The following is a 20709-nucleotide window of genomic DNA, read 5'->3' as shown; positions in this document are numbered from 1 at the left end:
TCTTTTTCAAAACGCAGAGGGTGTACTTTGCACCGTCTGCCACCAGAAGGGAAAAAGGAGGCTGTAATTTCTGCTCAGACGGACATCAGGTTCTATCGCAAATCATACAGAAAGGAGCGCAGAGTAATATTTCAGCTGAGATGAAAGGGCTAGAAGAAGCATGAAAGAAACTCCACGAATACAGCATCATGAAATTGTTCGAAAAAATAAAATGTCCAGTAGTCAGAAAAATCTAACTTTTGGGATAACGTTTGGTTTTAACGCCTTTGTCTTTCGAGGTATTGGGTACGAAATCATCGATTTCCTGAAATCATCGACATACCTGAAGTTTTGCGTTTAAATGAATTGCGAAAGGAGCACAAATATATATTTGATTCTTAAATATTTTTAATGTGCAGAAGTAAAAGAATATCTTCCTAAAATACTTCTATAATGCCTCAAGTTTTAGATAAAAATGATTCCCAGAATTTTGCTATCCTTTCATTATGGTACCTTCACACGAATCTGATACTGCCGAAGTTTTTCGTCTAAGTCGTTAAACGTAGTATATTTATTTCGTTATCCCACAAAGCTGACTCAATGTTAGATATTAAATTTATTGAAATACCCTCGCCTTTGACTCAGAAAATGCCCTTATTCTCTGAGTAGACTGACTCTTATTTCTCTGAGTAGAGACTCCAATTACGTCATTATCAAAGTCGCCATTTTAGCAACTGTGCAGTTTGCATCTGGCTGCTGCTGTTACTCTTATTTAATGATGGTACATGATTTCTAATGCTTGAAGTCAAAGGAAATGTGAATTTTCAAACTTTGCAGTAATCTGCGATGGCATTAGTTTTTCAACATCCAGATAAAAATCACTTTTATATATATTTCTATGGAGGCAATGGCAACCGGCCAGACTTTTGAAGAGAAAATGTTTAGCAAACAATATCATAAGCAATAAGTTCGTATCATATTCTATTACATTAATTTAAATACCTCGCTATTTTTTTCACAAAAATGAAATATGAATCCTATAACACATTTCCACTAAAACGATTTTAATGACAGTAGGTAAGACGTGTTTTATGTCAAAGTACAGTAGAACCTCGATAATCCGCAGTAACTTGGACCTTAACCACCTCAGATAACCAAACAAACTCGGTTATCCGAGGAGAATACGATCGTCAATAAAAACTGAGACTAAGTTTTAAATAAATAAGTTATTAATTAAATTCTTTGGACAAGGTTTTCTAAAATGGTTTCTTTGAAATTCTAAAAATAAGTCCACAAGTACTATTAGCAATTTAACAAACTCTTTTATTGCTTGACTTTTTTTTAACCTTCAATTAAATTTTAATCTATAGAAGATTTTATTTCATGCCAAAATATTTCATGAAATTTGAACACAAAATTTGGCAAAAATGAAGCGTGGTCCAATTAAGTAACCCATGTTTTTCAGTGAGTGTAATGGACAAACGTAATCAAAAGCATACAAACTGTGAAATTTCTTACATACATTTTGAGACAATATTTTTTTAAATATGGTAATTCTTTTTTTGTGCGTGATAGTCGATATATAATTCTATCAGCTATTGCACGATCATGTCAGTTTTTGATGAAACAATCCACAGGAGAAGCATTAGGATGTTGCTGTAAATACTAATGAGCCTTTTTTGGCTTCGGCGCATTTAATGGCCGAGCGGCAAAAAAAGGTGAATGCTGGTAGTTTGATGTGGGCTCAAATTCTGGAAAATGGGCTGTCCTTATGTCTTCAAAATATAATGAACCTGATAAATAGATTTGGCTGAGAAAAAATAACTTTCTGCATAACATTGAATTTAAGCTACTTTGTAGAGACATGACACAAGGAACAAAATTTTGACCCATAACAAACAACAGGCTTCAGAATGAAGGAACTCAAATTTTGAAGGACTAGAGAGACTAAGAAGAAGCAAGAGTTCGGTGACAGCCATAAGCTATTAATATTTTTCTATATGTAATATGGGGGTTTGAGGAAGTTGAGAGTAGATTTTTGCCGTCTTCTAAAACAGTGGAGGAAAGAGAATTGGTTCACTCATCACGACAACGAACCAAGCTAACGTTAAGGCAAAGCTTTTGTTTAGGCCCCAAAAAGAGCTTCGCTGCTGTCCCTCATCACTCTTACAAGCTAGATTTGACACTTTGTTTTATTTTGAGAGACATTTGAGGTCTAGAACGAATTATTTTAAAGGAAATGGAGATCAGATCTAATTCAGGGGTGTTTTAAAACTCTGGTTGGCCTTTCACGGTTCCTTTTCTATCAGTATGGTATATAGGCCTGCTAGCAATATGGATATAAAATTTAAAAAATGCGAAGAAGATAAAACATGAATACAGTTTTGAACATGAAATGAAATGAAAAGATTCCCACAGAACATGAAAGGATTCTCACAGAATAAAGAAGAGAGGATCAAGATTTATTTTAAAGTTTTGAACTCAGTTTATTAGATCTACGTGCGATATCGTCACTGATACTCGCAGCACATTACGTCTCATTAAATACCGTGACAGTAATCAGTGATCTGAAAACTAAAAGCATAAACGAATACCTTTTTTGATTTTCTTTAGTGGCATAATTTTGTCAATTTTTACTTAAGAAAAGACTTCTCTAGAATTTTTACTCATATATCCACGGACTTTTGTTCTATAGGAAGGCAGCAAATCTTATAATGTATAAAGAAATAGTGATTGGGTTAATCAGTCTTTAATTTACCCTAATAAGAGTATAGTAGTATAAAATTTAACTATTATGTTAAATTCGTATTCTGCTAAACTCTTATTACACTTTACAGGAATAACTAATCTGAAATCAATGTTACGCAAATATTCTCAGCTTGCTATTAAGAAACTTGCGTAGCGCAATTTTGCGCTAAAAAATAACGAAAGTGAAACCAATAAATTTGCCTCACTTGGCAGCGCTATTATGGACAGACACCCATTCCGAAATTACGCGACGTGAGTCACATGATCAAACTAACGTGACTAAAATCAAGACTTGGGATTGGCGGACTCGCGTCGCCACACGAAACGAGAGAAACAAAAGATTTCATGCTAAACGGCAGTTTCGCCGCTCGCCACAGAAGACAGAGTTTTTCTTACCTAAACTGTTTAAAGCTGCAGCTAAACAGATGAACGAAACCCAGGGCAATATGCAGAAGATTGGCTTGGGCTCATTTTCCATAATTGAGTTCCTGTAACAGAACAGAAAATCAATTTCAAGAGTTTTATTGAAAAATTAAGAACAATAGCTATTTTGATTAATAATACTTTCCAAGAAAGCAATGCAGTTTTACTCTTCAGAGCGAAGCAAATATTTCTCCTTAACATAGAATGCACATTTATTTACCTAATTTTATAACTATGTTACTTTTGCAGCACATATTTCTGCAGAAACAAATGAGAAGAAGAATATAAACTATAAGAACAAGAATATAAACTTAAGTTTATATTAATTTGAAATATATATATATTAATGGTACGAAAGTATTATGATGAGAATTTTCTGAACATTTTTCATGAACCAAAATAGCATGAAAACAAAAACTGGGATTTTATGTCGAGCATTTTCATTCTAATACTAAATAAACAAAATTAATTAACTGCATTTCTGCTATTTTCCTGTTGAAATCATTGTTTCAGATAGTGCAATATATTCAACAGCATTATACGAAATTATTTTAACTGGCCGTATTAAATGAATTCGAATGAAAACATGCCGTTTTCATTGCACTTATTTGATTAAAAAAAATATAGAATAAGTTGCGAGAGCTGTCTCTCTCTAAGAAGATCAATTCCTACTGAGAGATAGCACCCGGGTGCTTTAACGTAATCAAAATATTCCAGTCTATGATTTCCTTATATTTCAGACTGAATAAGTCTCAGATGAGAATTTCCTTCTAAAGGGAAAATCATTTAATATGACTTGGGTTTTTAAATGATCCTGTTTTTCTACAATAATTTCCTTCATTTTTTATGAATGAATGTTTCCTATGTCATTTTCCTGTTAAGTTCTCAGCTCTTTCTATATTCCTTGTTTGAGAGCCCACCAATGGACGTGAGAAGACACATCTAAATAACTGGTGTGAATAATGGTTTGGTTTGATTTATTTAATTATGGCAAAGCACACTAGGGCTACCTGCCTAATGGGAGGGATACCTTCGTGGAGGACTTTCTAAGGGAAACTGGCTCGTATACACGTTACACATGGAGAAAACCACGAAAACGCCCAATGCAGCCAACCTGACGCGTCAGCCGTTTAACAGATGTATAACTATATACCGTCTCCGTATAAATTATGCTTGTAATCATTATAACTTTTAAATATTTTGTAGATATCTTTCATATGAATTAAAATTTCTTAAAAAGTTTATAGCTGTGTTTCGCAGTGAATCGAAGTTCATCATAGAGACGGATACCGACAAGAAGGAAAAGCAGGCAGTTCAGGGCAGCCCTATTTAGAAAAGGTAAGTGAACTTTCACTTATCTATTTAATGATCTAAAAATTTTAATAGTACAAAGTTGATAAAATTTTTAACACAGCCCGTTCGCGGGATTCGAACCTCGGACCTAACTACCAGTGTTCAGCGACTTTACCGCTCGGCCGCTGGTGGTCCCGGTGTGAATAATGAGCCAGCTTCCTTAAGAAATCCTTTTCGAAGGTATTACTTTTAAGCTAATAACCCTCACGTAACATAATCAAATAAGCAAACAACCAATGTCCTCTGTAAATTATTTTCTAGGCTTCCTATTTATTCTATTTCAGTGTTAAACATTTTTTAAATCAAAGACGATCAAGAGATCATTTTGATATAACCTTATCAAAAGGATAAGGTACAAAGCAATTGAAAGTGCATCCCTCAATGTTAATATCAACATGACGTGGTATTAGTATTCGACAAAGTACAGTAACAGCCCTAATTTTGTAAGTATTGCGTTCTGTAAACTGTTATGTATTTTGAATTTTACTTGAGTCGAATATACAAATTGTTTAAGTGTAACTTAGTAAGAAACTGCAATATTTATTGCACACACCTATTATTTTATTTACATGGTATCATTTTATAAATTAACCCCGCGAATATTGTTTGAATGGAAAGGAACTGTTTATGATGCTGTTATTTCTAATTGGTAAGTTCCGGTTTGAAATTTATACGGGTTTCGCGCCCTTGCGTACGTGCGAATTTACGTTAAGTACGTATTACATAAATTGGTGGATTACTGTTGTGTTAATATATTGCAATAATATTCCATGTAGTAATAGTATTTCATTTTCGATTTCAGTCTTTAGAGAAGAGACTGAAATCTTGCAGTGTAAATAACTGTTAAAATCTAACAGTTGTGTCATATGCCCCTATAAGGTCATCGATTTTCATTTGTGTCTAGAGCTGTAAATCCTCTCTGGTCGTTGGTGTAATGGCTTTGCTGTTACGAAAAGCTACACTAATAAAACTCGAACTATCGATTTAAGAGGATAAGAAAATATTTGTCCCACTGCAGATGACAGATGCAATACTTCGATGCGATCTGCATTACTCCTTCTGTTGCGCATGGTCTTTCCTGCCAACTTTCGTGGAGTACCGAAAGGGGAACTGTCTTCGATACTGCCCGGAAAAACACAATAACTTAAAACTTCTATTAGTTGTAAAAGTCTTTCTGTTACCTTTTATGAGCTCTTCATTCTTTCGATTACTTTCTTTTCACCTTCGTCAGAATTAGAAGCGGGAAATTCTCGTATCCAGCTTATATCAATCTCGTATCAATAGATAAAAATGTGGCTGCTGGACTAGAAGATCAATTGCAACAAAATTAAAGTCGGATGTGAGGAGAAACACGCTAACTGGGTTATTCTAAGAAATCAATTTTCGAATTTAAAAAGATCAAAAGTTACTTGCTTTTACTAACTATTGTTATTTTTTCCATTCTACATGTTTAGACTAATGTTCACATTCTGAGATTCTGGATAAAGAAAAATAAAATAAATACTTTTAAAGTAATGATAGAAGAAAATTTCACCTCTTATTCTGCACAAATGTTTCTCATCTTATCCTGTTTTGGCGCTCATCAGAAGCCGAGCGGTAAGTGTATTTAATTATGGCAAAGCACACTAGGGCTATCTGCCTAAGAGGAGAGATGCCTTTGTGGAGGACTTTCTAAGGGAAACTGGCTCGTATACACTAGCCGAGCGGTAAAGTCGCTGAATTTTGGTAGTTCAACCTGGGTTCTATTCCAAGGAAACGGACTGGATGCATGGGCGTTCTCGGGATTTTCCCCATGTGTAACGGTGATAGGAGCCAATTTCGCTTAGAAAGTCCTCCATGAAGGTATCCCTCCTTTTAGGCAGATAGCTGTCGTGTGCTTTTCTATAATCAAACAAACCTTGATTTTTTTATTAATTTCGACAGCAACCAGAAGCGCACTAAAAGTGAACACTAGAAATAAAAGAAATTCCGAAATTTTTGCTAGCAGAGAGAGGAAATTCAATTCGTCCGAAAATAAATATGTGGAGAAGCTTAAAAATTTCAAGAAATTTCGATTTTCTTTCTGTTCAAATTTTCTTATAATTTCTTATTAATATTATTTTATAAGACATCTAAAGGCGTTCTCAGTATAAATCCCTGAAAACACGAAAAATGGGAAATTTTACGAGTAGAACTAGGGAAGTAAAATAAATTGGTCTAAAAATAAATGTGTGCGTGAATTAAAAAATTATAAATTAATTTTTTTATCATATAATTCATACAAAGTTCACATTTCGAAAGCGATAAGGACAAATATTTAAAATGCTTTTTCATATTTAGAAAAATATTCCTGAAATAAAAAATTCCTTCTTTATTTCCTGAAAAGGTATGCCTTTTTTTTTTTCATTTCATAATAATAGTACATTTCGTCTTAATATTCTCCAGGTTACATGTAGCCGAAAATCTAGAGGTAATTTTTGGTAATTGTACTCTCAAATTTTTCGGCTTTTAACCAATTAACTGCCGCGGGCGTATATATACGCCTTGCTCAGCCGATGCGTTAACTGCCCCGGGCGTATATATACGCCCTTACAAAATACTATCAGTTGCTTTGCGCTGCTACCCGTTAAATTATTCGCAAACTTTTGGAATGCAACACCAGAATGACCTTGACGAAGTATGTGAAGGAGGATATTATTTCAGAGAAGTGTGGGGAGAAATTGGAGAGAGGGACGTGTCTAAAGTGCTGAAAGTAATGACTGCGTGGTATAGGCTAGTGTTGTTTGAGTAAAACGTATTTTTTTTTTTTTTATTCTGTGTCCTCCGTTTTCGTTTACTTTTTGTAGTAGGTTCCAGGAATAAAGAAAGATATAACGGATGTTTCAAACCCATTTATCTTTTTTGAATTACTTTTTGATGAACTGCTCGTGCTTTATATTGCTACTGAAACTAACCGTTTTGTAGACGAGTATATGAACCAACAACACCTTGCAAACGAAAAATCAAGAACGATATCGTGGCATTCAGCCAATTCAGAAGAAATATATGTTTTTATAGGCATACTGATTTCACAAGGTATATAACACTGAAACATGATATTACACTTTACTGGTCTAAAAATGAATTGATCGAAAACCCATTATAGGGACTTTTTTATTATAAAAACATCCTTTTTATTATACTTACATCTTTTTATTATATTTTTACTCAAAATATTAAATTTTGTGCATGCATTTTTTTTCTTTTACTGTTAATTTTGTGAAAGTAAAAAATTTTTAGAAAGTAAAACTTGCTCTTATTTTCCCCCTAATAAATCGTATAACTACGCGCGTATATGTGAAAAACCGTGGCACTGGGGAATGAATCTTTTACGTTTTCCGCGGCAGTTAAGGGGTTAAGTTTTAACAAGGCATCGCGATTGTGGATTTAACGGCCACAGATTTTTTTTCTTCTTCTCAGGAGCTGCTTGAAAGGAAAACTCCGAATCGAGCAACAACATGTTCAATTCAAGAGTTAGGACAGCAAATCCTAAAAAAGGTTGCAAAATAAATAATGACGAAAAAAAGTTATTCGTTGTTTAAGGTTAATAATTGTCCACCTCATCGAAAAGAGGATTATAGGTAAAATAAATTCACCCTAAAGAAAGAAAAAAATATGCAACAAAACATTTCCATATGTGGTATAATTCAAAAGCGAAAATATTATATTTACAATCAATATTATATCACAAAATTGCATATACATTCGCTTAAGAAATAAGAAACTATTTTGAATAATATTTCTAAGCTACGTTAAAATATTGTAGTATTTCCTTTATTTTAATTGTCTGCTGCATTCTCGTAGGACATAAAAAAGAGATGTTTTCAAATTTCCAATGCGGCCCACCAGCGGCCAAGCGGTAAAGTCGCTGAACGCTGGTAGTTCGGTCCGAGGTTCGAATCCCGCGAACGGGCTGGCTGCATGGGCGTTTTCGTGGTTTTCCCCATGTGTAACGTGTATACGAGCCAGTTTCCCTTAGCAAATCCTCCACGAAGGCATCCCTCCTCTTAGGCAGATAGCCCTAGTGTGCTTTGCCAGAATTAAATACACCACACCAAATTTCCAATGCAGTTTCTTTCTATACCTTTTGCAAAGTGTCTTTGAAAGAATTTGATTTCTTACAATGAATTTCCTGATTTAGCTATTTATTTCGTTGCCTATACACTCAAAGATCTAGACCATTTTACTGGAAAGATGTGTGATATTTATATTTAATCATATATATGCTGGTTCAAGGTAAACGGAATTAGACATGAGAAATTTCGCTCACTTTGAGTACCATTTATCTTGGACCATCCGGTGTGAGAAGTTAAGAGTTTCATAATCCAAGCAGTGTGCTGAAAGTCGTTGTCCTGTTAAAATTTCATGTTTCAAGTTGCGCATTAATACTGTACACTTTCCCACAGTATATTAAAAAACTGTACTGAATTAATATTACCGTCAATGAAACCTCTTCTCCCAGACCCCCACCAGTAGCCGAGTGGTAAAGTCACTCAACACTTGTAGTTCGATCCAGGGCTCAAATCCTGGTGAACTGGCTGGTTACGTGGGTGGTTTCGTGATTTTGCTCATATATCTCCAATTTTGGGGGGAAACTCATTTCTCTATTTCCTGGAGGAATTTCGTTTCTCTGTTTCCCATGCTCCCTCCCCCCCGTTGGTTTCCTACGAATCTAATGTGTATACGAGCCAGTTTTCCTAAGAAAGTCCTCCACAAATGTGCATGTCTTCCCTTAGACAGATAGCACTCGAGTTCTTTGCCTTACCCAAATAAACTAAACCAAACCAATCTTCCTCCCAGAGTAGAAGCTGTAGTTTATATTTAAGTTTTCATGATATCCTTGGTGCTTTGCCATGAGCACAAATGCTTCACTTTTCGTTTTGCCCCTTCCAAATTTTACAATTAAAACACTTAACTGGATATATTATTAATTCTGCTTTTTTCGGTCATTGCTAACTTAAGATTGTTTTAATATATTTTGCAAACTGTACTCTTTTCACCTGTTCTTAAGATGAAATGTTAGATTTTTCATTGGTGCTGAACTATGATATCTAGTACAACTCAAAGAACTCCTTGTGCTTTCATGTTGAACATGGAATATTTGAATAAATTACTGTACATACTCAAACATTATCAAGTATTTACTAGATTGGCTTGGACAGCCGTAGTGTTCAGCGTCTCTTGATGAGATTCAGCTCGTTTTCCATATTCGAAAAGTCACAAAAATTTGTAATACGCTATCATTGCCTGCACATTTCCTCGACCTTTTAAGAAGACCTTAAGAAAACTTTATCCGTAAATGGTTTCTTTTTTAGCTTGATAGTTAAATTATAAATTTCTAGACTTATTTTCTCTTTCTCTATAAATAGATTTATATCCATCTAAAGGAAATAACGATAAAAATTCTTCCAATGTGTATCTTACTCATATGATGTCAACTATTGCATCTAAAGGAAACGTTCGGCTCTCTTTATGCAAACTTTTTCCGTGTATCAGAATTTTTATTATTCAATTCTATAGTGTTTGCTTATTTCTCTGCTATTTATGCTAGTTACTTAATTCTTATTTTCCCTTAATATTACGGGAAGAAACCTGAGCGTTTCGATTCCCGGAGAACGGTTGCAGGGGTCTTAATGATTTCCCCTCTTGTGTAGCATGAACAGGAGCCATTTTCCTTTAGAGTGTCTTCCACGAACTCAGGCAGAGAGTGATCAAATGCTTTGCATGATCTACAACAGAGATGCAGAATTCTCCAGGTGTATGCAGATTTTTGTGATCCAATGCGTAGAGACTTACTAGGATTTTAAGTGAAAGAAACTCTGAAAAATCAACCTTCTTCACTGAAACTCGAGCATATCCTGAACGAGCCAACACTTAAAGGTAATTTCAGTGCTCTGGATATGCCAATAACTTATATGAAGAGAGCACACATGAGGAAATGCGATAATTCACTACATTCTCCCTTGTCTTAAAGGGCAATTATGGAGAGACTCGAGGCTCAGTGGACCAAAATCAGGTGTTGGGATAAAACCCATTATGTTTTCGGGTGCCAGTATACAGACTATTAGAATTTTTGGACAAGAAAATGGGAAAATCAACTCTAAATTTGCTAATATTTGAACCATGGAACTTTCATTTGCTAACTGGATGTGCTAACCCTTTAAATCACGAGGAAATGCACGGAGATGCGATAATTCCTAACAACTTCGTTAGCTTGTACTTTTTGTGACTCACGGAGAAACTATTAAGGAGGTTTGAGGTTTAGCTGATTATGGTGTATTTATTTATGGCAAAGCGCACTAGGGCTATATGCATAAGGGGAGAAATGCCTTCCTGGAGGACTTTCTAAGGGAACTGGATCGTATACACGTTACACATGGGGAAAACCACGAAAACGCCCATGCAGCCAGCCCGTTCGCGGGATTCGAACCTCGGACCGAACTACCAGTGTTTAGCGACTTTACCGCTCGGCCGCTGGTGGGCCCTTAGCTGATTATGGAAAAGCATATTAGGGCGGTCTGCCTAGGAGGAAGGATGTCTTCGTGGAGGACGTTCTAAGGGAAACTGGCCCGAATAGACGTTACACATGGGGAATACCACGAAAACACTCATGCAACCAGCCCGTTCACCTAGCATCGAACCCAGATCGGAACTACCAGCGTTCAGCGATTTTACTGCTCGACCGTTGGTTGGTGAAACTATTGAGGAATATTTGCGTTAGGTAAGGTGCCTTCTTGGAGTAGTTGCTAAGGGATAGCAAACAAAGTCATAATCTTGTTGATCAAATAGAAAACCGGGAAACAGCTAAGTTTCAGCCCATTCTTCTCCCAGAAATAGAATTAAAGAGCAATAACCATGCCCTTAGAAATTCTGTCCCCATCGAGCTCTAATGTGTTACGTATCAGCAAATGAAAGATTAAATTGTATTGAGTTATAATAAAGCACGTGAGGGTTGTCTGCCCAGAAAAAATTTTTTTAAGAAATCTAGCTCGTATTTACATTATATATGAGGAAGAACACAAACACTTTCATCCAGCCAGCCTGTTCGGCAGGATTAGATCCCGGACCGAATTACCAGTGTTCAGCGAATTTAACTCTTGACCACTCGTAAGCTCTTGGTGAATATAGAAGTAATACGATTTCATAATCGTGAGGCAAAATACTTTCCTAATTACAGTTCATGACATTACTAACGACGTAAGAACGTTTAATTTTACTATTTCAGTTCTGTAACGTATGCGTTATAAAAATAAAAAAAAATAATATTTTACAAGACTTAGAAGAACTAGGAACTAACTTAGGAGAACCAGATGTGCAACCATTCCATTTTGTGTGCCTCAATATTGGATGTGGCCCACCAGCGGATGAGCGGTAAAGTCGCTGAACACTGGTAGTTCGGTCCGAGGTTCGAATACCGCGAACGGGCTGGCTGCATGGGCGTTTTCGTGGTTTTTCCCATGTGTAACGTGTATACGAGCCAGTTTCCCTTAGAAAGTCCTCTATGAAGGCACCCCTCCCCTTAGGCAGATAGCCCTTAGGCAGATAGCAATGTGCGTTGCCATAATTAAATACACCAACACCAACCAATTTTGGGTGTGAACATTTGCATCTTTTTTTAAAGACATAATACTGTGTGAAATGTTATTTATTACAGATGATCATTCCTAAGCAATTTTTCGTTATTATTATTAGTATTCATTAAGTATTTGTCTCTCCGTTTGATAATTTATAACATTTTAGGAGACTATAATGAGTCATTTGCAGAAACTGATACTATCTAGTAAATTTTAGTACTATGCAAACATTAACTTTACTTATTGTTTATAATTTTCCACTCATAAGGCTTTTATAAACCTCACACAAAGCTTAAATCAACTTCGCAGAAATAAAAATTTGAGAGATCTTGCGTTGAGACAAACTCAAAACAAATTCCGAGCTTAAAACAAATGTTTTGTGAAGGTCGAGTCAAACAATACGGTAAGGCTTTAAATACCTTAGTTTCACACCTAATGCTTCTTCTCTTTCTGTGTCACTCTTAGTCCTCTTTCGGTGAATGTAATTATACAAACCTCTATAACTACAAAATTGGATAAGCTTTCGACCAATTTAATTCAGTTGATAATCTCAGAATATTATATCAATAGCATTCACTTTTAAACTAAAGTGCAGTACTGCTGAAAGTTTAAAATTTTAATCAAATACAAAAAAAAAGAACTTTCTCTCCGTCTTTCTGGTTCTGTAGCACTACAATTATAACTTTTTAGTACTAATAATGAGAAAGCTACGTTATTGTTTTTTTTATATTTAAAACAAAAAAAAATATTTATTTACAGAAAAAATATTCCCAGAGGGAAACTAGATGGAAATATTTGCAAGAAACATAGTTTTAAAGAACTATAAAAAGAAGTATAAAATTAACTGTTCATAAGTTTCAGTTTTGATACCAGTATATATTTCATAGTACGAGAATAAGCATATAGAAATGAAATTATCGTGAAATCTTCAAAGAACTAAATGAAAACAAGCTAAATTAATAAAAAGTTTTAAGTAAATAAAGGAGGGAAAATAAATATATAATCAGACTTAATAGAATTAGATAAACTTTAAACATACAATCAAAATTTATTTATATAGATTTTGCTGTAAGTTTCACTGCCACCTTAACGCAAGATTTCTGGAATTTTTATTTCTTGTCATAAATTTCGTTATCAGACTCCTCAGGCAATATTTCAGAATTTCTCATTTGAAAAGATTAGAATAACAGAGCAAATGTTTCAGACACTCACTCTAAGATTAAAGAAGAACGCGCTTATAAAAGATAAACATAGGGTGATAATCATTTGACATCAGACGCTTGTAGAGAACTCTGCTTAAACCTTAACTTAAATTCTTTACAGAGAATTTAAAAACCTTTATATAAGGTTAATTACAGAGAATTTATAAACCTTTATATTATGTTTATATGGGTAAACTCATTCTAACATAATTCTGCTCTAAACTTTAAAAGTTAAAGTTTAGATTAGAATGAATTATCTTTATCTTCAAAAGTTGAAACTTTAAAAATTAAAGGAAAAAGAGAGAATGTATAATTAGACTTGTTTATAAACATCACACCTACTACTCCTTTTTCTCTAAATATAAAATTGGTACTATAGATTGCAGTTGATAAGAGGAACGTCAGCAAGATTTTAGGAACATCGGACAAGTATTTTTAAAGGGATAATTTCAGCTCAATACAGTACAATATAATGTGAGCAATTCAATTTGAGCTTTCGATGTTAAAAATTTTAAAAGAAGCAAATAAACCTTAATTTATGATTAAGATTATTGAGGTAAATTGAAACAAGTACTAAAATATTAAGTTTAATAGATGTGAAATCCTTTTTAGGCAGATTAAACTCTAAAAATGAAATAAAACTAAAACTTACAGTTAGCTTAAAGTTACAGTGATCTTATGTGCATCTCTAGGAATTTAGGATGGAGGGATTTTGTACGGAAAATTCACTTCATATAGAGTACTTGTCAAGAAGTTATTTCAAATAACAGAACACCTGCTAAAAAACTCCTATTACAAGTCTTTGAATAAAATATTATCAAATTGTGGTATTAATTTTTTGGATCTCGCGAACTTTATCAAGAAAGTGATAAAGAGACTTATGTGAATTAACATAAAAGGAATTAGAATCACTCTTTATATATTACGATTAGGAATTTATAGAAGGAGGGAGGAGAAGCAATGTTAATCATACATGTAATGGCATTTTGCTCTAGATAAACAGAATAACAACGAGTCTGAGAACATTCAAATTAAACAACTTGTCACTCAATTAAAGTACCTGAGCAAGTGAGGATTTACTTGACAGGTCTATACCGGACCACCGAAGTAACAGGTCTGTTGCCACTGCGATCCTCCTTCGTGAGTGCTGTGTTCGTCATCTCTTCGGATGTACACAAAGCATGACAGGATCTGCCGGATACCGGTGGTTTTGATAGAGACTCGATCAACTTGTAGTTTCGACTGTCGACGATAGATGGCGTAATGCTACATTTCGCTTTATTGGTTGGGGAAACAGCTCTGCAAAAAGTACTCTTTTAAAATTCATTTATTTGAGCATTAGAACGTTAGGAAATATAACTAAACAAACAAACATAGATATGATATTTGCGTTGGAGACAAAGATAATTTATATAACGGCAGTGTAAAATTCTGAAATTCATGGTCAGAATCTTGGTGTGAAACATTAAACTACGCCAATATCCCTCGGGAATGAGAAAATTAGGTTTCTCCTCTTTTCTTTCATATTCTATGTATTTTACACATAAGTATATAATAAGTGAATGTAAAATTTTACAATAAACAAACTTTGTGAAGAATATTTGCTAGGGAATGTTAAGAACAACATTGGCTGGAAACAATTCATTTTGCAGAATGGAGAATGAGAGCATTCATTGACCGGAATGAAGCTGGAATATTTTTTTTTTTATTTATTTATTTTTTTTTTAGTGGATTTACATATTTTGAGGGTTATGTGAAATTACATTTACATTTAAATGATTCAGAATATTGCTTATTTTAATGAAAGAAGAGACAGTTAGAAGGACTTATGTAAGTCAAGCTAGAACTAACCTTCAAATTAGTAATCACTATTTATTACTATATTTTAATAACGAACGTCTTATTATTGCTACACAGTTAAAATTGTGACTGAGTAGTGTAATCAATACTAAACTCTATTATTTTATCTCAGATAGACTGTGGTAATGCAAACAATGTTAGGCGAAAGAAGCAAAAATCTAAAAAATATTCAGATTATGATTATAATATTTATTTCTTATTTCAAAAAGAAAAATCTGAAAGAAAATTCTGTCATCAGCTTGAAAAAAAAACTTTTCTAGTTTTAATAAAATAAATGCAAAATAATTCTATCTATAACTGTACTTTTTTCATTAAAACACTCCTTTCACATAAAAAATATAAAATGGTTAATCTAGTATGAAAAGAGGAAAAAACGATAAAAACTGCTATCTTCTAATCTGAGAGTTGAATATAACTTGACTAACTATCAATCTAAAGACGACTCAATGTTGTAAATACATCTGAAGTTTGTTACAAAGGATTTCATTGCCTCGACCTAAAATGGAGTTAAATATAGAAATGCGCTACGCTATAAAAAGCGTTTTAAAGAAACAGCTTTCTTCCAGCTCTATTTTGAACGGTAGATTTGCAGCCGAAACCGTTACGCTGTAATAGAGTTGCAGACATATACTGGAAACGCGTTAAGCCCCAATTACATTATGTTCCGGCTACGAGGGAGTGACAATTCTCAGAACCCACACATTTCCAGGGAACCTACGTAGTTAGGTTACCATTTTCACTTACTACAAAGACTTGAACGCCAACAGTAATCGATTAGCGCTCAGAATGGTATCACGTGATCCTTCTGAAGCAGAACTGTCGTCTGATTGGTTTATCTTTACGCGGGACAGAGCTGCAGCTGAAACATTTTCTGCGAGGTTTCAAAAAATCCTGCGTAGCCGGTACATCGTGTCCGCATCTAGGCGGGACTTCGCTTCCAGCGGGGTGTTTTTTCTAGGAATCCTTCCGTTTAAACCAGTGCTACCAGAATCTCGTTTTTCAGAAACGTCCCGTCTAGCAGGGACCGTCGCTAGATGTGATAACCTCTTTACAAAGACAGGGAAAACGTTTCGCCTGTAGCTGTCTAGCGCAGACTTTCGACCAAGAACTGATCTTCGCATAAGTCAATCAAACAGACATCATGCAAACGAAGATTCTCGGACATGTTTCTTTCGACTTGCAGTAGCAGGTAGCTGTGAGGACAACTAGCAGTTTAAAGTCCACCTATCAGCAGCCGAGCTGTAAGATTGCTGAACACTGGTAGTATAACGAAGATTCAGATATCGGCGAACGGGCATACTTCAAGAGAATTTTTTTAGTTACCCATGTTTAACGCAGATGAGAGACAGTTTCCCTTCAAAAACCCTCTGAAAAGGGACCCCTCTATTTAAGCAGATAGCCCAAGCATGCTTTGCCGTAATCTGAACGGCAATCTTTTCTGTGGCACATCCCCTGCCAAACGGTAAGACCGGTGAAATTAGGGGTAGCAATAAAAATCGGGATATTTTACACAGGATTCAAACTCTCGCGAATGGTTGGCCTGCATGGGAATTTTTTGTGGTCCTCTCCGTGTGCAACTTGAACAAGAGTTGGTTTTTCTTAAAAAGTCTTTCATGAAGTTATGCTTCCACCTGGATAGAGAGCCTTTGGATGCTTTTCCAAAATCTGGTAACCTAGTCCCATAGTGACTTCTGAAAATTTCAAAACGACAATTTTCATCCGAATAGGTATTTATATGAGACATATTTCTTCATAATAAACCAAATAGGCTAACCTTCAAAGATTGCTTTCAGCGTATTTTTATTATATTACCAATCAACTTTCAACTAACCCTAAAAAATACAGAACCAATTAATAGTTTTTTCGCTAGTTCCTTTTTAACTAAATATAAAATTTTACAGAAACTATGCATTAACTTGGTACGAAACGGATTTGTTCAGTGGACAAGAATTGAAATTAATTTTTCAAAACATTTACCTGTCTCGTATTTAATAACAATGTTATAGGTATAACAGTAATTAATATGTATCATTTTTGGCTTGCAGAACGGTTAATGAGTCATTTTTGGTATGCTTTTAGTTATTTTTTATGTTTTTAGGAATAAATTTTATTATTAATGGTATCTTTATAAGGTATTTCTCCCGCCTTCTTAGCATGCCTTCGTGGTATAGTGGTCAGCACGCTCGACGCGTATTCGAGTGGTACGTGGTTCGAGTCCCGGCAAGGGCATTGCTCATTTTTCATCTCCCCTGCTTTAAAAAAATACCTAATGTCTCTACATCTTGAATATGATATTAATTGTAAAAACATCGCTAGATAATTAATGACATTTTTGTGGTATTGAGTTAATAATAATTATAATTTCTTCATTCCACAGTACTTACGATATAAGTAGAACAGCTACACGTAGATATACATTTTGTCATCCTTTTAGTGAGATAGCACGTTATAATAATGTCTTCTTTCTTTTTTCTTTGTTTCTCCATGCTGACAAAAACGTTCCTGTGCTGGCAAAACCGCTGAAAAGTCGCTGCGTTAAGATGGGCTTTTATTAGCATATGCCATTTTTTATCTCCAAACAAATTCTACAGCTCTCACAATATATGATATTTCGATAGCATGTATCTCTAAATTGTTATTTGTTGCTCAGAGAACGCCGTAAAATCTCCTAAGAGTTAAGCACTTTAAATGCATCTTAAAGCCTAAGCCAATTTGACTTTGTTAAACTCAAACAAGAATACATCGTAGATAGCGCGTCCTCATGACATTTCGTAAAATTGAAATAAATCGTGGCAATGCTTAAACTTGATTGAACCAGTCAAGGAAAAAAGTGGGTATAAAGGATCCTGAGAGCTTAAATTTTGAAATATACATATTGATAGATCGACCGATGTACAGGAGGGATCTTAGTTCTGGTAATAATTTCTTAAATTTTTTAGAATCGTTAATAATTTTAAATTTAGGAAAAAATGCAAAATAAATCTTTTTTGAATTAGCCTGTAAGAAAATTTGATGAAATTCATGCTTATAAAGTTAAAAATAAGACTGCTATTATTATTATCGTGAGCAAATTTAGTTTTCTTTCACTTGCAAGTAGGGATTTAAATATTATGCTTCACATTAGATTAGTGTAAAACATTCAGAATAACATACAGAGTATTTACAAGAAAACTAGTCTAAGTTTATGAAGTTCTATGTCAGGGAAATCTTTATTTCAGAATTTCTGATTTGCGTCATCATAGAAAAATTTTTTAACGTTTTTCTCTCTATAACTGCTTGAATCCATTTTAATGAATCTGAAATATATATTGTAATAAACTATAGTTAAGGTTTAAAACTAGGCAAAATAACAACCTTGTGTTTAACGTAAACTGAAACTCTATCGATTTCGATCTATTAATTACTTTGTCAAGAGAAAACATTATGCATTTTTGTTTAGTATTTAAGAGTTTTATATCAATGGGAAGATATAAGATATTCAATATATTAGATTTAGGCTAAAACTGATATACCCTAAGTAGTACTTTATTTAAAGCTCCGAACAGATGGTGGAAAAATATAACGCACGTTTGTCACTGCTCTGTAATTCCAAAACTAACGAGCACTGTTTACTCATTCCGAAATACTGGGCGGGGGGGGGATGTATATACGAGCAGATCAAAATGAATTTAAATTTTTTGATACTATAGAAATAAAATACAAGAAAATTAAATTATGGCATTCGACAATTTCGACCTCATGGTCGAAAGTATTAATTTAAGTACATTAATAAATACTTCATTTTATTTAACTAAAATCCAATTAAATCGTATCTTATTTTTAATGTTGTTGGACGACTAATGCTCACTTATCTGACCTATAGTCAGCTCAAGCCAACGAATTTCCTCGTGGTAAGGAGCGCAAGATACGCCTGTCGTTGGCAACAGCCCTGAGCACCTTACAGGTGATAGTGCGATTTAGCTCAGTTCTGCCCCCATATTTGATGAAAAGCTTCCCAGGGAGGCGAGTCCGAATGTCTCCCACCCCCGCTCTTTCTCTACCACCAATCTCTCGGAAAGACTTTTGGCTCGCCGCGTATTTAGAGTGCCCCATGCCGCTAGGACAGTATACATTGGCAAACATACATGCCTTCTCTGGGATTCAAACCCGGGCCGTTCGGCACGGTTAACCACTGTACCGGTTGAGCGGCATCGTATATTATTCAACTGCTCAATAATTTATAATTTTTACCAGTTTTTACTCATTGCCAATTATACCCAATAAAATAAAATCCTAAATTTCGTATTACAGGCCTTTCTATTTATTGTAATAACAATTAATATTTTATTTACGAAAGATCGACCGGAAGTGACTCTAAAAATCATTGCTGTTTAAAACATGGAACTTGCGGAAGGTATGGGTTGGTAGCATCAGATTTTTTAAATAATTTATTTTTTCTCTTTATTAATAACAATATTAACCCTCACTTTAAAAGCACTAGGGCTGAAAATATATCAGATATGAAGGTGACCATGAGGTCGAAATTGTCGAAATTAAAATCTCACATTTGTTATTTTTCATGCTTCTGACCATTATTTGTCGTGTATTGTTAATTATCGCATGAGAACATATTTTCTGAGATTGATAAAAGCTAATTATTTTACTTCATTTTTTTAAATAAATAGCTCAGAAATCTGAGGTAAGAAAAACTTTCAATCAGCAAGAATGAAAATCCAAGTGGGCGGATAAAGTCCTTTCATCTTTATGCTTAACTTGGTTATCATTTACCGCATTTTTGCGTTTACTATCTAAGTTCATTTTCAGTAAATTCGCAGAAGCTAACAATGGCCAAGAAGGCAAATAAAATTTCAAACTGAAATTCTTTAAATAAGTTGTAAAGGCAAAAATATTTTTCTCTCCTTTTTTTTTAGCGTGGGCAGTGGTATTCAATTAACTCTGTTGCTTTATTTAAGCTTCATTTGCATTTCCTCACGGAGTCATCTTCATTTAAAAGGTCCGGGCGTTGATTGTTCAACCCCCAAGCGAGAAAGCTCTCATACAGACTATTTTCCATTGCAATGCTGAACTTCCTTTAGTGGATCCAAAATTGCATTGCACTTAAAGTAGGAGGAATATTAGTGTAAGAGAGGGGATATTGTTCGAACGTCACAAAAGGCTTTAGAGATTTTTCGCTTTCCCTGTTTCTGATATCAGACTAGTTTTGCTTGATGTGAATCCAACTGAAGGAATTTTGAGGCCTTCAAACAATGGAACTAAATTTACACTAAATGCAGTAGATGTCAAGTGAAGTGTTAATCTTGCTGTAGTCCCATAACAGAGATACTGAAAAACCGAGCTACTGCGGTTAAATGGAAACGGATTAACTGGGCTGGGTCTTGTTTAAAAAAATTTGATTATTGATGAACGACGGAAAAATTGCTATCAAAACCCATCAGAATAAAGTAAAATTTTATTTGAATAATATAAAATACAAATATGAAATATAATAAAGAAGAAAATATGGTAACATACCACGTCTCACTATTTAGAAATTATTTTTATCCACAACAGAA

At 34.4% G+C, this 20709-nt stretch overlaps 1 protein-coding gene across 2 annotated transcripts in view; it reads right to left on the bottom strand.

Moving 5' to 3' along the window:
* The window catches only part of LOC118195443 (fibroblast growth factor receptor-like 1), a 56274-nt gene extending 41693 nt beyond the window's left edge, over positions 1–14581 (bottom strand). Inside the window, exons 1-2 of one of the 2 annotated variants that reach the window (XM_085809154.1) lie at positions 14358–14581; positions 3124–3215 (exon numbers count right to left, since the gene is read on the bottom strand). In XM_085809154.1, the coding sequence (XP_085665280.1) occupies positions 3124–3205 (82 nt within the window). In that variant the 5' untranslated portion in view covers positions 3206–3215; positions 14358–14581. The remainder of the gene's footprint in view (positions 1–3123; positions 3216–14357) is intronic. The other variant, XM_085809155.1, reaches the window with a different exon arrangement.
* Between the last annotated feature and the right edge of the window lie 6128 nt (positions 14582–20709).

The sequence above is a fragment of the Stegodyphus dumicola genome, chromosome X2 (assembly GCF_044657685.1).
Source record: "Stegodyphus dumicola isolate Sdum_Otavi_A_Nest chromosome X2, ASM4465768v1".
Taxonomy (NCBI): Eukaryota; Metazoa; Arthropoda; class Arachnida; order Araneae; family Eresidae; genus Stegodyphus; species Stegodyphus dumicola.
The sequence above is the reverse complement of the archived record's forward strand: the minus strand, read 5'-3'. Positions and strand labels throughout refer to the sequence as shown.